Consider the following 17,658-nt stretch of genomic DNA (forward strand, 5'->3'; position numbering starts at 1 on the left):
AAAGCCTTGGCTGCAGCCACACCTGGAGCTAACAAGCCTGCAAAAATTTTTGACGGGCGATGCCAAAACTCGATGCGGTCACTGCACTCAGGGGTAAAATCGGTAATCGTTCGTCGCGATCGCCGTGACTGGTTCCTAAGACTAATAAGACTAATCCTGTCAGGAGCAAACAAGGTAAGTCCGCCTAAATAACACGGTCCTCCTACTGAACGACTAGGGATGCCTCCCCAAGCTCGGTCACCACATATCAAAAAATACCCAGGTGGAAGTAGCTTAGGAAAAGATGCATTATTCCAAATCCCTCCATACGACAGTCCTAGGTCAGCACCTCCGTTTTGACAATAATTACTCTTAATAAATGAAACAGTGGGAGTAACATTTTGCATACCAGTGAGAGCACCTGTCATATTAAACCCATAACCTCTATATAATACTGGATTTTGCCCTCCCAATTCGATACATCCTAAGCTAAAGTTGCCAATATGCCTGCCAGTATTATTTCCAGCATGATGTCCCACTGCTGGAAGTGACCCCAAAAGATCCAATTCCTGCAAAGGGAGAGGAAATGATCGGTTTAAATGATTAATGAGATGACCTTGAAATAGGGGTCCTACTCCTTCTGGACACCAATAGCTGTCTGCAGATCCTCACAACAGGTTACAAGTGACGTTAACCTGCTCTGATTCTAACAGCAAACTATTTGTTAAATTGACTTGGGATACATAGCCTTCAAAATCCTCCAATCGCAGGAATGGAAAACCAATCAAACATGTTCGGAAAGGATCTGATGGAGTGGCCATGGATAAGCAAAAGGCCGAGTTGCCTGTCTGATTTGCCCATGTTACCCATACGTTCTGCCTAGGGGATATGTTTGTAATACCTTCCACTCCCGGTCCCACTAAACCAATAATCATTATCCCAATTATCCAACCCATGTTGCCGTTATGGTTTTCCCTTTTGCTTCCAACCAAATCGCCTTGCACACTTTTTCTTCGTTTTCTCCCACTCTTCCGGTTTTACCTTCCAAATGCGGGGTATTAAAACATCTTTGCTACACTTGACTACTAAAGGATCATAGTTATCCTGATACTTCCAAATTGCTCTCACACAACAATGTGTTTCCCAAGCTAACCGACGATTATGATTCTCGTCGACGTCATGCCCTGTTAAAATGGCTATACGAACAGCCTGTTGTATCCTTGCATACTGAACTTCCAGGCAAGCCGAACACCAAAACCCTGCTAATCCGGCACGTTGATAGAGCTGCTTCTTGCACTCGTTACACTCGCAAAGAACGCACGGTTCACACCCTCTACAAGCTGGACATATGACAGTTGCCAAGCCTGCGAGAGCCAGAGTGGTGAGTTCACGTGGTCATATCACCGTCTCGCGTTCCACTCTCTTGCATTTTAGGTTCCCTCCACGGCTTAATCCAACGTGCTGGTACCCATCTTGGACCTTGATCTGTCAAAACACAAGCATATCTGCGACCAATCATTTTTATCTCCACTGGACCCTTCCATTGCCCTGATTGCCAGTCCTTATACTGTACCCGTCCTGGTGTGGTTGCTTGCAAACCAGACCGTAATGACATGTGATGAATCACTATTGGAGGTGAGTCACGTTCTCCAGTTAACCGCAAACAGTTCAATACATCTAAAGTTTTTGCAAGGCGTTCTGCAGAAGAAGAGGTAATTTCTCCCCCTTTCTGTTTTTGCAAAAGCGCCTTCAGCGTAGTGTGTGCACGCTCGACTATGGCCTGTCCCGTGGGAGAATGAGGAATTCCAGTATGTTTACTTATACCCCATAGAGTACAGAATTTAGCAAATCGTTGAGAAACATAGGCAGGTCCGTTATTGGTTTTAATTTCCTGGGGTACCCCCAAAACTGCTATAGCTGCACACATATATGCTTAATAACATGTTTGGCCATTTCTCCAGTTTGTGCTGTGGCCCAGATGGCGTGCGAATAGGTGTCAATGCTTACATGGACATATTTGAGCCCTCCAAATTCAGGAACATGGGTAACATCCATTTGCCATAATTGCAAGGAATGCAACCCACGTGGGTTCACGCCTAGGCCAAGCCCAAAACCAGTTCCTTGGCAATCCGGACAGGATTGCACAATACCACATGTCTCAGAAATAGGTAAATTAAACTGCCTTGCTAATACTCTAGCCGATTGATGAAAAAATTCATGAGACACTCGAGCTTGTTCAAATAAGTCGGTTTGACGGTTCTCCCAGGTTGCTGCAACCAAATGGTCAGCACGATTATTACCAATGGCCAGGCCATAATCAGGCTGATGGCTACGTATGTGCACTATAAAATAAGGATACGTTCTCTGATTTAACAAATGTAACAATTGTAACAATAACTGATATAAGACAGAATTTCGAAGAGATCGAAGCATCGATCGTTCCAGTCTCATAACAGTACCGACCACATACATAGAATCTGAAACAACATTAATCGGTTCATTCTGCCAGTTTTGAAAAGCCCACACCACTGCCCGTAGTTCTAAAGTCTGTAAAGAATCTTGTAAAACACCATTTAGTACTTTGGAGTGCCATTGTCCGTTAAGGCACCAGGTAACCACCGCCCTTTTTGATTTCTTTCCGGCATCTGTAAATACCGTGAGTCCAGACACCGGAGAATTCGAACGTCGTGGAGTCTCTTCAAAAGTTTGATTTCGAATTAATGGCAAAAATTTCATTGGTGGGTAGGCATTAGTTATCTGTCCGGAAAAATCCGTTAATGCATATTGTAAAACCTCTGAGGAAGAGAGAAGCCAATCCAGATAACTCTGGGTAATTGGAACGTATATAACCTCTGGCTCATGTCCAGTTAAGTCAACGATACGACATCTGCCCTTTATAATAAGGTTTGCAAACATTTATATACGAGTGCAGACAGTATTCTTAGGTTGGTAAGATAGAAAACCCCATTCTATTATAGACACCGTACAATTGACCTGTTGTACTAACAAACCTATCAAATGTTCTCTGCCAGACCCAGAATTTATCACAATCAATTGTAGGGGAACTCCTGTTAAGCGTTGCACGCACCCAGTCATGATTTTTTGAACAATGAAATCTAAAGCCTTTTCTTGAGTTGGTGAGAGTTGCCGACAAATTTCAGCCTGTGTAGAGGTGCCTAGCAATGCCATCAGAGGAGCCAGGTCATCATTGGTGATACCGGATACGGATCGCACCCATTGAATATCTCCTATTAATTTCTGTACCCGTTAAAGTTTTAATTTTGGTCGTTAGCTGAATCTTTTGAGGCTTAACAGTACTTTGAGTAATAATCCAACCCAAATAGTGCCATGGTGCATTCTTTTGTACCTTTTCAGGAGCAATTTTCAGACCCTTTTGCTCTATGGTTTCAGTTAACTCCTTCAAGGTTGCTTCAACATCCAAATTTGGGCCTGCCACTAAAATATCGTCCATATAATGATATACAAGCAAAAATGGATTATTTTCCCTAAACGGACGTAAGGCCCAGGCCACAAACATTCGACACAAGGTGGGAGAATTCTTCATTCCTTGTGGCAGAACAACCCAATGATACCGCTTAGCTGGTTCTTTCTTATTTGTTGATGGCACGGAAGAGGCAAATTTTTCTGCATCTTCCGGATGCAACGGTATAGTAAAGAAACAGTCTTTTAAATCTACAATAAACAAGTTCCATTCTTTTGGTATCATCGCAGGTGATAGTAAACCTGGCTGTAATGCCCCCATATCCTGCATTACCGCATTAATGGCTCGGAGATCATGTAATAGGCGCCATTTTCCTGATTTTTTTTTGGAATAGTAAAAATAGGGGTATTCCAAGGGCTCGTTGAGGGTACAATATGACCTGCCTCCAACTGTTCCTGTACTAACATTTGAACAATATGCAGCCGATCCTCTTTTAGCGGCCACTGGTCCACCCACACAGGACTTGTAGTGGTCCAGGTGAGCTTCAATGTTGGCTGCTCGACCGTGACCGCTCCTAAAAAGGCGATGTCACAAGTCGAGCCCCAAGCTGAGAAAGCACATCTCTACCTATCAAGGTGACAGGTAGCTGCATCACGTATGTCTTGACTGAGACTACGGTTCCATCCATAAATGTAAAAGAAACTAAAGTTTGGCTGATCATTGTCCTTTGTGGACCCCCTACCCCGACTACACTCGTCGCAGCAGGAACAAGGGGCCACGCTGATGGCCAGCTAGAAATAGGCACAATCGTAACATCAGCACCTGTGTCTATCAACATAGTCAGGGTAATAGACGATCCTGAAGGATGCGTCACAACCACCTTTTCTTCAGGCTTGCCTCGTGCAATATCAATAGCTAACAAGACGTCAGGAGACCCTGTTGAGCCAAAACCTCCGGCACCCCTCTGTTTTGGCAGCGACCTCGGGACCATTAATCGAAATAATATCAATTGTGCAATTTTTGACCCCTGAGGAATGGTAATCGGGGGGGTCAGCGTATATACCATAATCTTTATAATCCCTGTATAATCAGTGTTAATAAGGCTCGATACAATAAAAATGCCCTGACGGGACACGGAGGAGCGCCCAATTAACAGAGCACTCAGTCCATGGCCCAGCAGTCCTCGTTGATCTGAATCAATTAGAGTGACCGCCGTTGTGACTAAAGTGGTATCTACTGCTGTTGCCAGGTCCATTCCCATGCTTCCTGCAGTGGCGCTGGCGCAACGGTCCAGGCACCCTATACCGCCTCCTGTACTTGTGTCATAGCGCGAGGAGGACGCATCGCGCTTGGTACCCGGTTTCCCGATCGCCTACACTCCGCAGAATTATGGGTGGCGCTTCGACAATTCACACACCATCTACCTCCACTCTGACGTGGGGAGCTTACTTGCCCGCTCGCTTGTCCCTTACTTGCGTTTCTGCACTCTTTACGAAAATGACCTGATTTTCCGCAATTATAACATTTCTTATCATTATTATTACATTTTCCTTTTGATTGCTGTTGCACCAACGGACGTACCGCCGCTCCAACAGCAGCAGCCATAACGGTAGCCTGTTCTTGGGAAAGCACCCGTTCTGCTGTTTCCAGCAGCTGAGCAGTGGTACTGCCTCGAGGTAGGGTACTAAGAGCTTTCTTGGTTTTATCGTTCGCATTATCAAAAGCAAGTAAGTCTAAAAACTTAGCTTTCATGGTCTCATCAAGGTCAGGGTGAGCAGAAATAGCTGCATGCAATCTATCAACAAACCCAGAATAAGGCTCCGTAGGTCCTCGGCGAACATTTGTAAAAGCAGGAGGGTTTTTTTCCCCTCTAATCCCCAACAAAGCCCTGTGAGCTAGCTGTTGACTGAGTTGCAAAACCTCCACAGCAAAATTAGCTTGCCAGTCAGTTCGAACGTAAGGTCCCGTCCCCATTAACATCTGTGTCTGTACCCCATACAAAGGATCACCTTGAGGACGCCGGGTGGCAGCAGCCTGATCACATAGGTTCTGCCACACACTGAAAAACTGCAACTGCTGAGAAGGGGTGAGCAACATTTGAGAAATCTGCTTTGAATCATGTGGTGTGAGTAAATTTGCAGTAAATAAATGCTCCACTATAGCCCTAGTATAGGGAGAGCCTAGTCCATATTAACTAACAGCCTGTTTCGCCTCCTTTAACAATTTCCAATCAAACGGTTCCCAATCCTTTCCACCCCCAGCATTAGCAAACACCGGAAACGCCATAGGCTCAAGAAACACGCCCTCAATTGCCGCGTCTCTAATTTCTCCCCTCCATCGGTTTTTCAATCCTTCCTCCCCTCCTACCGCTCCCCCATGCCCCTCAAATCCCGACAATGGCGGCCACGACAAGGCATGATGAGGCAGTGGCAAAGGAGCAGGGTAAGCTGGAGGAGCTCGTGAACTGGATTGATCGTCTAGACGAGCTTCCAACGCTTCCAACTTTTTTAACAGCTCCCAGAATTGAAGGTCTGTCAGTCCACCAGGTGGTACTCTAGTGCTGCTGCCAGGTGATGGCGGAGTAGAGGGCGGCAGAGGAGGGTACGGCGTTGGCTGATCCCTGGAATCCTCAGGGCGGTCTCCTTCGGTACTTTCGACAACAGTGTCTTTGGGAGGGGGAGGAGGAAACGTAGTTTCTTCCTCTTTTCCACTTTCATAAACAGGCGTCTCAAGAGGGTCTGTAGCGGGAGTAGGCTGGCTCGGGGCAGTAACGGCATGACTCACTACATTCCCCTGTGTTATTCTGCAGCCCCGGGGTTGAGGGACGACAGCTTCTGGCGATCCCCCAAAAGAAAGGCTCGTGGGGGAAACATCCTTAACTCTGGGTGTTAATGCTGCAAAGGCAGAGGCGGCCGCAGCACGTTCTGCCTGCATTGTTTTCAAAGTCTCTGATACTAACCTCCACACGGTGGAGAGTTTCTGTGCCTCCTTGGATCCTTTACTTACTTCATCCCACAACACCGCTCCTATTTTAGCCCACGTATCTTGAGCAAAAGCGGCAGCAACAGTGGGGATAAGTCCTTTATCCCGCGCCCATGCTAAGAGCGCCTTCAAGGTAGGCGTATCATACTTCAGTCCTCTCGTAGAGAGTATATGTTGGAGGAGCTTAACTACCGCCTCTTCTTCTTTGGAGTGCATAGACCACATCTCCTCCCCGGCCGCTCGCTTGGCCAGAGTGAGATTCCCTAACTTGATGCGCTAGCGTCTTCCCGAGTGCTGGGGAAGCACTCACCTATCGACCGGCTTCTTCTGCCCCCTCCGTCCGTTGGTTGCTCATCGGGTATTCGCTGATCCCAACACTGATCTGAGGGTCCCTGTTCGGGCGCCACTTGTCGACGCAGAAGGCTCGGACAGTAACACCACGACCAATATGATCAGGTTAATGCCACTTTATTGCACAGATAGCTCAGTTATTATAGACATTCTGATTCCGCATCACGCGCCGACAATTTGCTGATTGGTTGCATGAGCTGTACATGCAGTAAGCAACGTATTATAATTGCCTTAAAACATCTGTCCACGCGAACAATCACCCCTCCTATATCCTGGGCGAAGTTCTGCATTTTGCACGCTGAGTTCAGCACACTTTCTCCTATCTTGTTTGTCTCAGCATTTCTAACACCGCTACAATGTTTTCACATAACCTTCAAACTTACAAGGCCTACACAGTTGTTAACAATTCTTCGGTGCTTGGAGTGTTCACAGGATGACCCCTTTGTACTAAAAATCCTCCCACACGTTGGGACCTCCCCAGTTAGCCATGACTTCAGGTAGATCACGGAAAGTGGCTTGGCGAGCACGTCTGCCAGCTCTTTCAGCACTCTTGGATGTAACCCATCCGGTCCCATAGACTTGTGCGCATCCAAGCGGCGTAGCAGGTCGTAGATCACTTCCTCTTTCATTGCGATGGCCTCGTGCAGCTTCCCCTCCCTGTCTCCCAGCTCACGAGGCTGGGTGCCCAGGGAACAGTTAGTTCCACTGCTAAAGACTGAGGCAAAGTACGCATTGAGCACCTCAGCCTTCTCCTCAGCCTTTGTGACTATGTTTCCCTCTGCATCCAGTAAGGGAGGGAGATTTTCCCTAATCCTCCCTTCGTTGTTAATGAATTTATAGAAACATTTTTTGTTATCCTTAACAGCTGTAGCGAGGTTGAGCTCGAGCTGCGCTTTGGCTCTCCTAATTTTCTCCCTGCATAGCTTCGCTATATCCTTACAGTCTTCATGAGAGACCTGCCCCCTCTTCCAGAGGTCATAGACTCTCCTTTTGTTCTTGAGGTCCAGCCAAAGGTCCCTATTTAGCCAGGCCCGTCTCCTTCCCCGCCTACTTGTTTTTCGGCACACAGGGACAGCCTCCTCCTGTGCCTTTAAGACTTCTCTCTTGAAGTACGTCCGGCCTTCCTGGGCTCCTATATCCTTCAGGGCAGCCTCCCAAGGGACTTTGTCCAGCAGTCTTCTGAACAGGTCAAAATTTGCCCTCCGGAAGTCTAAGGTGGCAGTTTTACTAACCCCTCGCCTTGTTTCCTCAAGAATCAGAAACTCGATCATCTCACGATCACTGTGCCCTAGACGGCCACCAACCTTTACTTCCCCTACAAGTTCTTCCCTCTTCACAAGAAGCAGGTCCAGGAGGGCACCTTCCCTGGTGGGCTCACTTACCAGCTGTGTGAGGAAGTTATCTTCCACACATTCCGGGAGCCTCCCGGATTGTTCCCTCTCAGCTGTGCTGTATTGCCAGCAGATATCCGGGAGGTCAAAGTCCCCCACAAGAACAACGGCAAGTGATCGCGAGATTTCCCCCAGCTGCTTATAGAAAGCTTCGTCCGCCTCACTGCTTTGGTTGGGAGGTCTATAGCAGACTCGCACAGCGATAGCAGCTTTATCGGCCCTTAACCTAATCCAAACGCTCTCCACCCCGTCATCACTATACTCGATTTCTGAGCTCTCGTAGCATTCTCTAATATACAGGGCCACTCCTCCACCTCTCCTTTCCTGTCTGTCCCTCCTGAAGAGCTTGTAGCCATCGATTGTGGCACTCCAGTCATGTGAGGCATCCCACCACGTTTCTGTGATAGCCACTGTGTCATAGTTTCCCTGGTGCATCATGGCTTCAAGCTCCCCCTGTTTGTTGCGCATACTGCATGCATTGGTATAGATGCACTTCAGATGTGCTAATGACTCCAGCACCTTTTTGTGAGTGTGGGCCCCATTTCCCACCAGACCCCTTTCAGGTGCTTCCATGATTTCTAAGCGTCTATCCCTTCTCTCCAATGAAATGTCAGAGTGAGAGTCCTCGCTAGCCCACCATCCTTCAAGCCCTGGCATGCCTCCCTTGGATTTATTCCTGACAGGCCCAGTTGTCTCCCCTTCCCCCCTCATATCTAGTTTAAAGCCCTGTCAATGAGCCTTGCTAACTCCTGCCCCAAAATTCTTTTCCCCTTCTGGGACAGGTGCGTCCCACCTGCCACCAGCAGGCCAGGTGACTCATATAGCAGCCTGTGATCAAAAAACCCAAAGCCCTGCCAATAACACCAGTCCCGGAGCCGCGGGTTGACCTGTTGCCTCTTCCTGTTAATTTCCTCATTCATGATTGCCACTGAAGGGATAGAGGAGAATACAACTTGTGTTCCTGACCCCTTAAGCCGTCGCCCCAAGGCTCTAAAATCTCTTTTAATCGATTTTGGGCTCCTCCTACCCACTTCGTCACTACCCACCTGAAATACTAAGAGGGGGTAGTAGTCAGAGGAGTTTACTAGGGCCGGAAGTTTGCCTAACACATCCCTGACCCGTGCCCCAGGGAGGCAGCAGACTTCCCTGTGAAGTGGGTCTGGACGGCATATTGGCCCCTCCGCCCCCCTCAATAGAGAGTCACCCACCACAATGACCCGTCTGCTTTTCCTTTTGGAGCCAGCTGTGATGCTGGGTCCATGGCGACTTGGTCTTTCTGACGTTCCTGGCCTGGGTGTATCATCCTCCTCTCCAACAGCCAGTTCCTCCTGCAGGGCTTCATATCTGTTCTGCAAAGGTAACTGGGAAGGTGGGAGGGGCCGGGAGGGCATTCTCCTGCTTCCCCGCGCAGGGACCGGTTTCCATTCCCCCTCGTCTCTGCGATCCCCTCCTATTGCCTGGTGACGAGAGGGGAGGGGGTCCTCTGACTTGTGTGGGGCCTCACCCTCTTCCCTTTCTCTCAGGGAGCGGGTCCACCAGTCACTCTCCCTCTCGCATTCTCTCATACTCCTCAACCTCTCCACTTCTTCCTTCAGCTCAGCCACCAGAATGAGCAGATCATTTACCTGTTCACATCTGACACAAGTGTTGTCTCTGCTGCCCTCCATGGCGAGTGCCAGGCTCCGGCACTCTTTGCAGCCAGAGGCCTGGCTGCCCATATGTTTGCGTGGGGCCTCTGTCTGGGTGCCCACAGTTTTTTTAACAGCAGCCTTCGACCGGGTAGCAACCACGGCTGGATCTCTAGACACAAGCGAGACCTTGTGACTCGACGGTCAGTTTGGGGGAGCACTGGTTGCTCGCTCTCTGCAGGGACTAGTCCTTGCTCTGGGCAAGGCATCTCGGTCGTATTTAAAGCACCCGTTGCATGTTTATTTTATTAATTGGTGCTTATTTGCATAAATTAACATGGCATTTGGGAGGGAACATGGAGGGTTTGATTAGTTGAAGGAAGGAAATGGAAAGAAAGGCATCTTGTCTCTCCCAACAGTATAAAAAAGGCTGATTTTTTTGTTTCCGAGCCACCAGATTTTGATAACTTTGTTTAATTTTTGCTGAATATTCATGTCCAGTGGAAAGAAAAATAATCTATATTTTGGTTCTGTTTTTCTCTTGAAAGGACCAATCCTCAGGTCTGGGCCTCGATAAACTCCTGTCCCCAAAGCAGAAGGCGTGTGGGAACGTTCTCCTTGGGCTTCTCAAGGCTTGTATTTTTCAAAATAAACCTCAAAGGAACGTTTTTATCTAGCCCTTAACGATTCCAAAGGGAAACCGGCTGCCTTCCAGAAACCAAGACGGGCCTCCCAGTAAGGCTGGAGTCAGCGGCAGCCCTGCCAGCTGGGAGGACTGGGAGTTTTTCAGCAGAAAACCTGGAGGCTGTTTCCTTTTCAACAAAGAAAAAGAAGTGGGATGTTGCAGCACTGAGTGATTTTTTAAATTCCATAGAAAGGGATGAGTTTTGAGCAGTTTGGCTCTGGAGGCGGGGTGGGAAAGCGAGTGCCGAGAGAATGTGGCCCATGTTCTCCGGCGCCAGGACGGCTCGCCGATGCTCCAGGCCGCTCTGGCCGGTGGCAAAGGCCTGCTGGGGCGAGACGGCGGTGGCCGGGATGGCCAGGTACTGCCGGCTCTGCCACCCCCACCATTCCCCCTCCGCCCACCTCGTCTCTCCCTGTCTCTCCGTCCCCCGGCCCACATGGCGGAGGAGCAGGCGAGGGGGGAAGTGCGGGTTATGCTGAGTTCCCCCCAAAAGAGGTGGGTCACGGCCCCAAAATGTCTGGAAGTTGGGCGGGGATCGCAGTGTTTAAAAAACGTTCAAACCTGTAACTCTGGGTGTGAGGCACTGAAATAGAGAACAAGCTCTTCTTTTGATAGCTATTGAAAAATAATATTAATTTCTGTATCTAGAAGGAGACGAAAATAAAAAGCTCTCTCTCTAAGGATGAAATTATTTCATGGTATGAAATTATTTCGTGGTATGAAATAATGCTGTGGGCCAGCCTGGGTCAAGTGCCTCAAGTCCTCATTTCTACACCTGGGAAGGCTTAAAAGCACCGAGACCGCTAATCCCCCATAGGCTAGCTGGCTATGAAGTACATATTTTCCCAAATTCAGACAAGAGAGTTCTAGAAGTGCAGTTTTCCCCAGCATTACAAGAGAAGTTAGTGCTGTGTCGCTCACAGCAGGACACCGGGTAATGGCGGTGACAGACGGAAGATGTCACTGCGAGCCGATTGTGATGCGTGAGGTGAGTTGCCGGGCAAGCGATGACCTGCAGAGGAGGCCGCCGCCTGGTGACTGTGACCACCCCGGGAAGGCGGAGGGCTAGTCGCCCCGCACAGAGGCCCCGGGCTCAGTGTGCAGCTTGCACTGTGCAGTGAGGTCCTCGTCCTCCTCCCGGCTGGGCACGGCCGTCTTCTCCTGAGGTACCCCGTGTGCCGCAGGGCGCTGACGATGGCTTCTGCCTGGGAGAGGAATCGTCACTACGGGGACCTGCAGAAAGCAGTCGCTTTCCTCCCCTCGCTCCTTGCTGATAGCTCCCTCAGGAGCAACGACACCGCTCAGAGTGTCCACGGAGTGCTGCTCTTTGCGGATATCTCAGGTGGGGGGAGCAGGGAGGAGCAGCCACGGACATGAGCCATGTGGGGACACAGCAGGCCCTTTGGAGCCCCTCAGACAGAGTGGTCATCTTGTCACTGCTGAGGTCTTCTGTTGGGACGCCCACAGAGAGCGGGATGGGTGACCTTGGGCGGTCCATCATGGCTGCCACCAGTGCGGAGCTGGCACGGGAAGGTGTCCCCTACAGGCTCTCGGGCCGGGCATCGTGGAAACAGCTGCCAGGTCTTTTGGCCCACATGGGCATTTCCTGATTTCTGGATGTCCCTGTTCCAGGTTTCACTGCGTTGACCGAGAAATTCGTGCAGAGGAGCGGCGTGGACAGAGGCACTGATGAGCTGGCGCAAACGCTCAATGAGTACCTGTGCGACATTTTGGAGGGTAGGAGCCGTGCTGCAGGACTGTGTGGCATCGCGCCGTGATGGTGGAGGGTGGAGGCAGCCTGGTCCTGCCTCCTTGGAAGGGCTGGGGCTTTCTGTGAGGAACAGTGAGCGCAGCCAGGGTCTGCTGGCGGGTCAGCACCAGCACGGGTCCTTTCTGCTCCCCGCTGCGGCCGAGGAGGCACCCACTTTCTTAGCAGCCACCTCGGTGCCTCTGGCGTGAACAGCCGTCTCAGTGCTGCGTCAGGGCCCAGAGCAGGCTGAGGGCATCCAGCAAGTGCTCCAGGGTCTGGAGCGTCTGTGCTATGAGGAAAGTCTGAGAGAGCTGGGCCTGGTTTGCCTGGAGAAGAGAAGGCTTGCGGGGGGGACCTTAGAAACGTGCCTACAACCTGAAGAGAGGGTGCAAAGAGGACAGAGCCAGGTTCTCCCCAGTGGTGCCCAGAGTGGAACAGGAGGTTCCCTCTGTGCATCAGGAAACACTTTTCGACTGTGAGGGTGACTTAGCACTGGCAGAGGTTGCCCAGGGAGCTTGTGAAGTCTCCCTCCTTAGAGCTATTCTGAAACCATCAGCCACCGTCCTGGTCAGCTGGCTCTGTGCAGCCGGGCTTGAGCAGCGGGCTTGGACCAGATGGACCCCAGAGGTACCTTCCAGCCTTCACCTTTCTGAGGTCTGGTGGCATCTGGAGGCCCTGCCTCCCTGCCTGCTGTGCGGGTACAAGGGCTGTGACCACCATGAGCCTGGGAGAGAGGCCGGAGCGGTGCTTTCCTGAGCTGTGCCCCACAGTGCACCCTTGCCCCGGTGCTCCCCTCAGGCAGAGGGCCTTGCTCGGTGGCTTCTGGAAGAAGGTGTCCACATGACTCTGCCTTTTCTTCCCTCTGTCCACAGAGTTCCTGATTTTTGGAGGAGACATCTTGAAGTTTGCTGGTAGGTTCTTGGGACGACGATGACCTCGGGCACTGAGCTGTAGCATTTAACTCCTGTGGCGGCCGTTTGCTCTGCGCTCCTTCTCAAGAGGCTCTGTGCAGCGCCTTGAGCCAGCTCTTTGGCCACGCACGCACCCCTCCAGCAGTGCCCTCTCTCCAGTGCTGCAGCTGCAGAGGAGCGCTCGGGACAGGGGGTGTCACCGCTGCCAGCCGTCTGCTGCTGTGGCTGGCCCGGGATAGGAGAGGTGTCCCGGTGCCCAGGACATGGTCCCCCAGGACGATGGCCTCCCACAAGCCCATCTTCCTCCGCACGGCAGCTGGTTTCTGCTGTCTCTGCAGAACCAGACCGTAGGTCAGGGAGAGTCAGGTCTCGGCAGAGCCTTTACTTTCCCTCCCTTTCCCCAGGAGATGCTGTGCTGGTGCTGTGGAGAACACCACCCCAGGAGGTGGCCAGGACCATCAGCCTGGTGCTGCACTGTAGCCAGCAGATCCAGAAGAAGTACGGAAGGCGTGACACAGATGTGGGGCAGAAGATCCAACTGAAGATAGGTACGGGCGCTGTGCCAGACGCAGCTGTGTGGCACTCTGCCATGCCACAGGGTGCTTCTGGTTTGCTGGGCTTCTGGGGCAGGCAGCTGGGGATGACGCCTGGCGCACTCAACACATTCTCAATGTCAACTCGGTTCGTCTATTTCTAGACGCCTGTTTTAGGGACTCGTGTCAGCGTCTCCCCCAGGAGGAGGGAGGATGCTCTACCCCTCCGTAATGCCCGTCTCCCCGCTGGGCTTCAGAGGAGCTTCTGAGCAGCCGAGATGCTGGGGGCTGTGGAGTTCCAAATGTTCCTGTGTCAGTTCTGCTTCTCCTTCTCCCCAGGGATCTCTGCAGGGACCATGAGCCTCCCGGTTTTCGGAGATGAGAGCTGGCAACACTTCTGCATTTTTGGCCCGTGCCTGGCTGAAGTTCGTGATGCCGAAGAGGTTGCGGGTGCAGGTGAAGTTGTCCTCTCAGCCACCTGCTGGGAGCTCTGTGAGCAGCACCGGCTGAGGACCAAGCATCTCGCAGGCACAAGAGCTGTGCAGGCAGGTGGATGGGACGGCCTCGAGAGCCATTCTGAGGGCCTGGGCCTGGCCATGAAGGAGGGAGGTGTCGGAAGGCTGAGGAGATGAATGTGGAGAGAGTTGTAGGTGGGAAAGCGGGCAGGCAGGGGAAGGTCTTGTCCTTCCATCTCAAGGGTAACCGTGGGCTGGGCTTTCTTGCTTTGAGGGGTCAGGAGGCGCTGGGAGGGTTTGAGCCCCAGCAGCAATGTCCTCTGTGGGCCATGGAGCTGTGGTTGCTTGGAGATGGGCATGCTTGGAGAATGGCTGTCCAGCTCCGGTGCTTCTGAGGAAGCACTGCTGTCCCATCCAGCCAGGTGGGCTACTTCTCCCCTTCTCTGGGCAGTGACGGTGGAGGGCAGGCTCTGTCCCCTGGGAGTCCTGGGGAGGCCAGTGGCAGTGCTTTCATTCTGTGTGTCTTCAGGTGACGGGCATGGATCCGATGCCTTGGTCCGAATGCCAAGACGCCTTACGCAAGCTCGTACAAGACCCAGTGAGACACCGCTCAAAAAGGGAAGGTGAGTGCCCACTTCCCCTTGCTCTGTGATTGTCCCGAAAGGTGGGGCTTTGCTGCTTCAGGGGCCAGAGAGGAACCACCTCCTCCCTCTTCCCTCTGTCCGTTAGCACTCAGGCTGTTGGGCCTCCCAGGGCGGTGGCTGCTGCCGCCTCCTCCTTCCAGGGGAGAGCTCTGCCCTCAGCATCTGGAGGTGGCAACATGAGCAAGCGCAGAAGACTCTTTCTCCCCCGGTTCCAGGGCCAGGCCCTGCTTTGCAATGGCTCGTAGTCCCGTCCACCCAGCGACCACCTGCCTTTTCTCTCCTCAGGTGCCATGAGGCCTGCTCTTCTCTTGCCCAGTGACCTGAACGCCAAGGATGTGCTTAGGAAGTACATACCAGTCGCTGCTCTCGGGAAGGTACGGCAAGGCCGCCGCTGCTGGGGGCTGCATTTTCGGAGGGCAGAAGAAGTGGTGCCTTGCAGAGATGGAGCTCTTACGGGAACAGACCAATCAAAGAAAATGCGCCCTGCGATGACAACGCAGGGAAACTGAGCCCGGGGGCACCGGTGCTGCACCATTGTCTGCGTTGTCCTCAGAGAGACATGGGTGGCAGGAGGAGGACTCCTGTCCCTCTGTCTTTTCCGTGGCTATGGTTCTGGGTGTGCCGCGGACACGATGGTGGGATAAAGGGGAGATTCCCCTGAAGTCCCTGGAGCATCCCTGAGGGTCTCCCCTCATGTCCGTACCGGTCCCCAGATGGCGTGTTAGCGGAGCAGCCTTCTCTCCTTTGTCATTTGTGTTATGACTCGGCGTCTGCCTGCCGCAGGCTGGGCGGCCTGCCCGCCCTTTTGCACTGAGAGGAGGATTTATCCCTTCCTCTGCTATTACCCGCTATCGCCAGCACGCCTGCTCTCCCTCGGTACTGGTGTGGGCAGTAAGAGCCCGGGAGAGCAGGCTGGTGAAGCCGTCGTGCTCTTGTCTTCCAGCTCGATGCAGGACTGCCCATGGACCTCCTCTCTGAGCTACGGCCAGTCACCTGCATCTTTGTCCAGCTGCAGCTTGCTGCAGGTACCAGCTCAGAGCATCTCAGCACCGTCCTCAAGGAGGCCAGCAGGGTGATGCTAGAAATCCTCTCTCCTCACAAGGGCCACATCAACAAAGTCCTCCTGTGTGATAAAGTGAGTGGGGGGGAACGGTGGCCTCCCCCAGCGCCAGAGGGTGGGCAGTGAGCGCGAGGGAGAGACTCCCTCTTAGGCGCTGTAGCAACATGTTCCACATCTGTCCTGGGCAGGGCTGCACGTTCCTCTGCGTGCTGGGACTCCCTGGAAACAAGCTGCCCTGCGAGAGCCTTCACGCCCTGCAGAGTGCTCTGGAGATCTTCAACTCGTGCTCCACCATGCTCAAGGAAACAGAGTGAGTGTGTGGCGGGGGTCGGCGGGGTGCATGCTGCCTGGGACGGCGCAAGGGGGCTTCCCAGAAAGAGATGTGCCTTCTAGCTTGCTCTCCCTTGTCCCTGGCAGGAAGGAGGCAGTGCCCTGAGAGGTGCAGGCAACCCCTGGGCTCAGCCCACGGCAGCCAGACGGAGTCCCTCCAAGCACACTCTGCTGGCCACCGTGCTGGAAAGAGCCCTCGTGAGGGCCAGAGGCCGCTGCGGCCAGAGGCAGGCCCTTCTGGGCCACTGCCCCATGAACGGGGATGGGGCCCAGCCACCTGATCCCAAGTGGCTGTCATCGCCAGGCGGTGACATGGCGGGCGCCTTCTTCCCTCTCTCTTTGCTCACAAGAGGGCTGTGGCCCTGCCCGTGCTCTGCCCCTGCCCCTTGTCCCTTGCAACCTGCAGATGTTGCACCCCTGAGCTCTCCACGTCCCCGAGACCCACGCTGGCAGGGCAGCACAGCCGGTGGCCCAGGCTGGCACCGAGGGGAGGTGTGGGAAGGGATGAAGCCAGGCGGGCAGGACTGCGCCTGGGGCGCTGCTCAAGCCCTGCTGTTTCTCTGTGTGCCAGGACAATGTCTGTGGCAGTTACCAGAGGGACGATGTTCTGCGGAGTCACTGGCCACCCGCTGAGACACGAATACACAGGTATTGGCCTGGAAGGGTGCCGCGGGGCTGGCGGCACGGGCCACACCGACGCATGCTCTCTCTCTCTAACGCGTGCTCTCCCTCTGGCAGTCCTTGGCCAGAAGGTGAACTTGGCTGCCCGGATGATGGTGCACTACCCTGGGCTGGTGTCCTGTGATGCAGTGACCTACGCCGCCTCCCGGCTGCCCGCTTCCTACTTCAAGGAGCTGCCGGAGAGAGAGATGAAAGGCCTCAGCCAGCCTGGCCCTGTCTATCAATACGTGGGGGTCACCGAGGAGAGGTGAGTGTCCTCCGAGACGGTCGGAAGCCCTGGCGTGGCAGGCTTTTTGCCCCTCTCCCCTGCTGTCTCCAGCTGCTGAGAGAGCAGGAGTGAAACCACAGGCATGGGGAAGGTTTGTCTGTTTTGGTAGACACAACCTGGCCTTGTGGGCTGGGTCTAAAGGGCTTTGGGCTGTGCTTTCCGTGCTGTGCTTGCTCCACCACGTGCCCTGGGAATGCTGACCCAAGGAGTTTTCTGTCCCAGCTGCTCCGAGCAGGAAGCTTTGGGCCAGTCTGGTCCCCATGGGGAAACGTGGACCATCGGGACACTCTTCCTCAGGTCTTCCTGCAGAAATCTCAGCTCTTCTGGGCCAGGATTTCACCTTCCCTTTAGAGGACGGTTTGAAGGTTACCACTGCCGTCTCTTTGAGACTGCGGGAAGACTTGAGCCAAAGGTGCCAGGTGCTTGGCGTCCCAAGCCCTTCAGGGACACAAGTCCCCCTTTCAAAGACGCTTGGTGTTCTTGGCCAAAGTGGTAAAGCTGTCTCCCAGCCAACAGCACGCCCTGGCTTCTTTCACGTGTCTTCTCCTGTTTCTCTGGGTTTGGCCTC

The 17,658-nt window shown here is 52.9% G+C and overlaps 1 protein-coding gene across 1 annotated transcript; it reads left to right on the forward strand.

Annotated features, from left to right (window-relative positions):
• Positions 1–59: 59 nt before the first annotated feature.
• Positions 60–17,061, forward strand: LOC128917657 (adenylate cyclase type 10-like; the record flags this gene model as incomplete). Its single annotated transcript, XM_054221005.1, has 8 exons — positions 60–93; positions 11,663–11,800; positions 12,091–12,195; positions 13,081–13,112; positions 15,857–15,886; positions 16,000–16,121; positions 16,713–16,789; positions 16,880–17,061. Coding segments are annotated over exons 1-8 (720 nt in total), but the record flags the coding sequence as incomplete, so codon positions are not given.
• Positions 17,062–17,658: the final 597 nt, after the last annotated feature.

The sequence above is a fragment of the Rissa tridactyla genome, chromosome 14 (assembly GCF_028500815.1).
Source record: "Rissa tridactyla isolate bRisTri1 chromosome 14, bRisTri1.patW.cur.20221130, whole genome shotgun sequence".
In the NCBI taxonomy this organism is placed as follows: domain Eukaryota; kingdom Metazoa; phylum Chordata; class Aves; order Charadriiformes; family Laridae; genus Rissa; species Rissa tridactyla.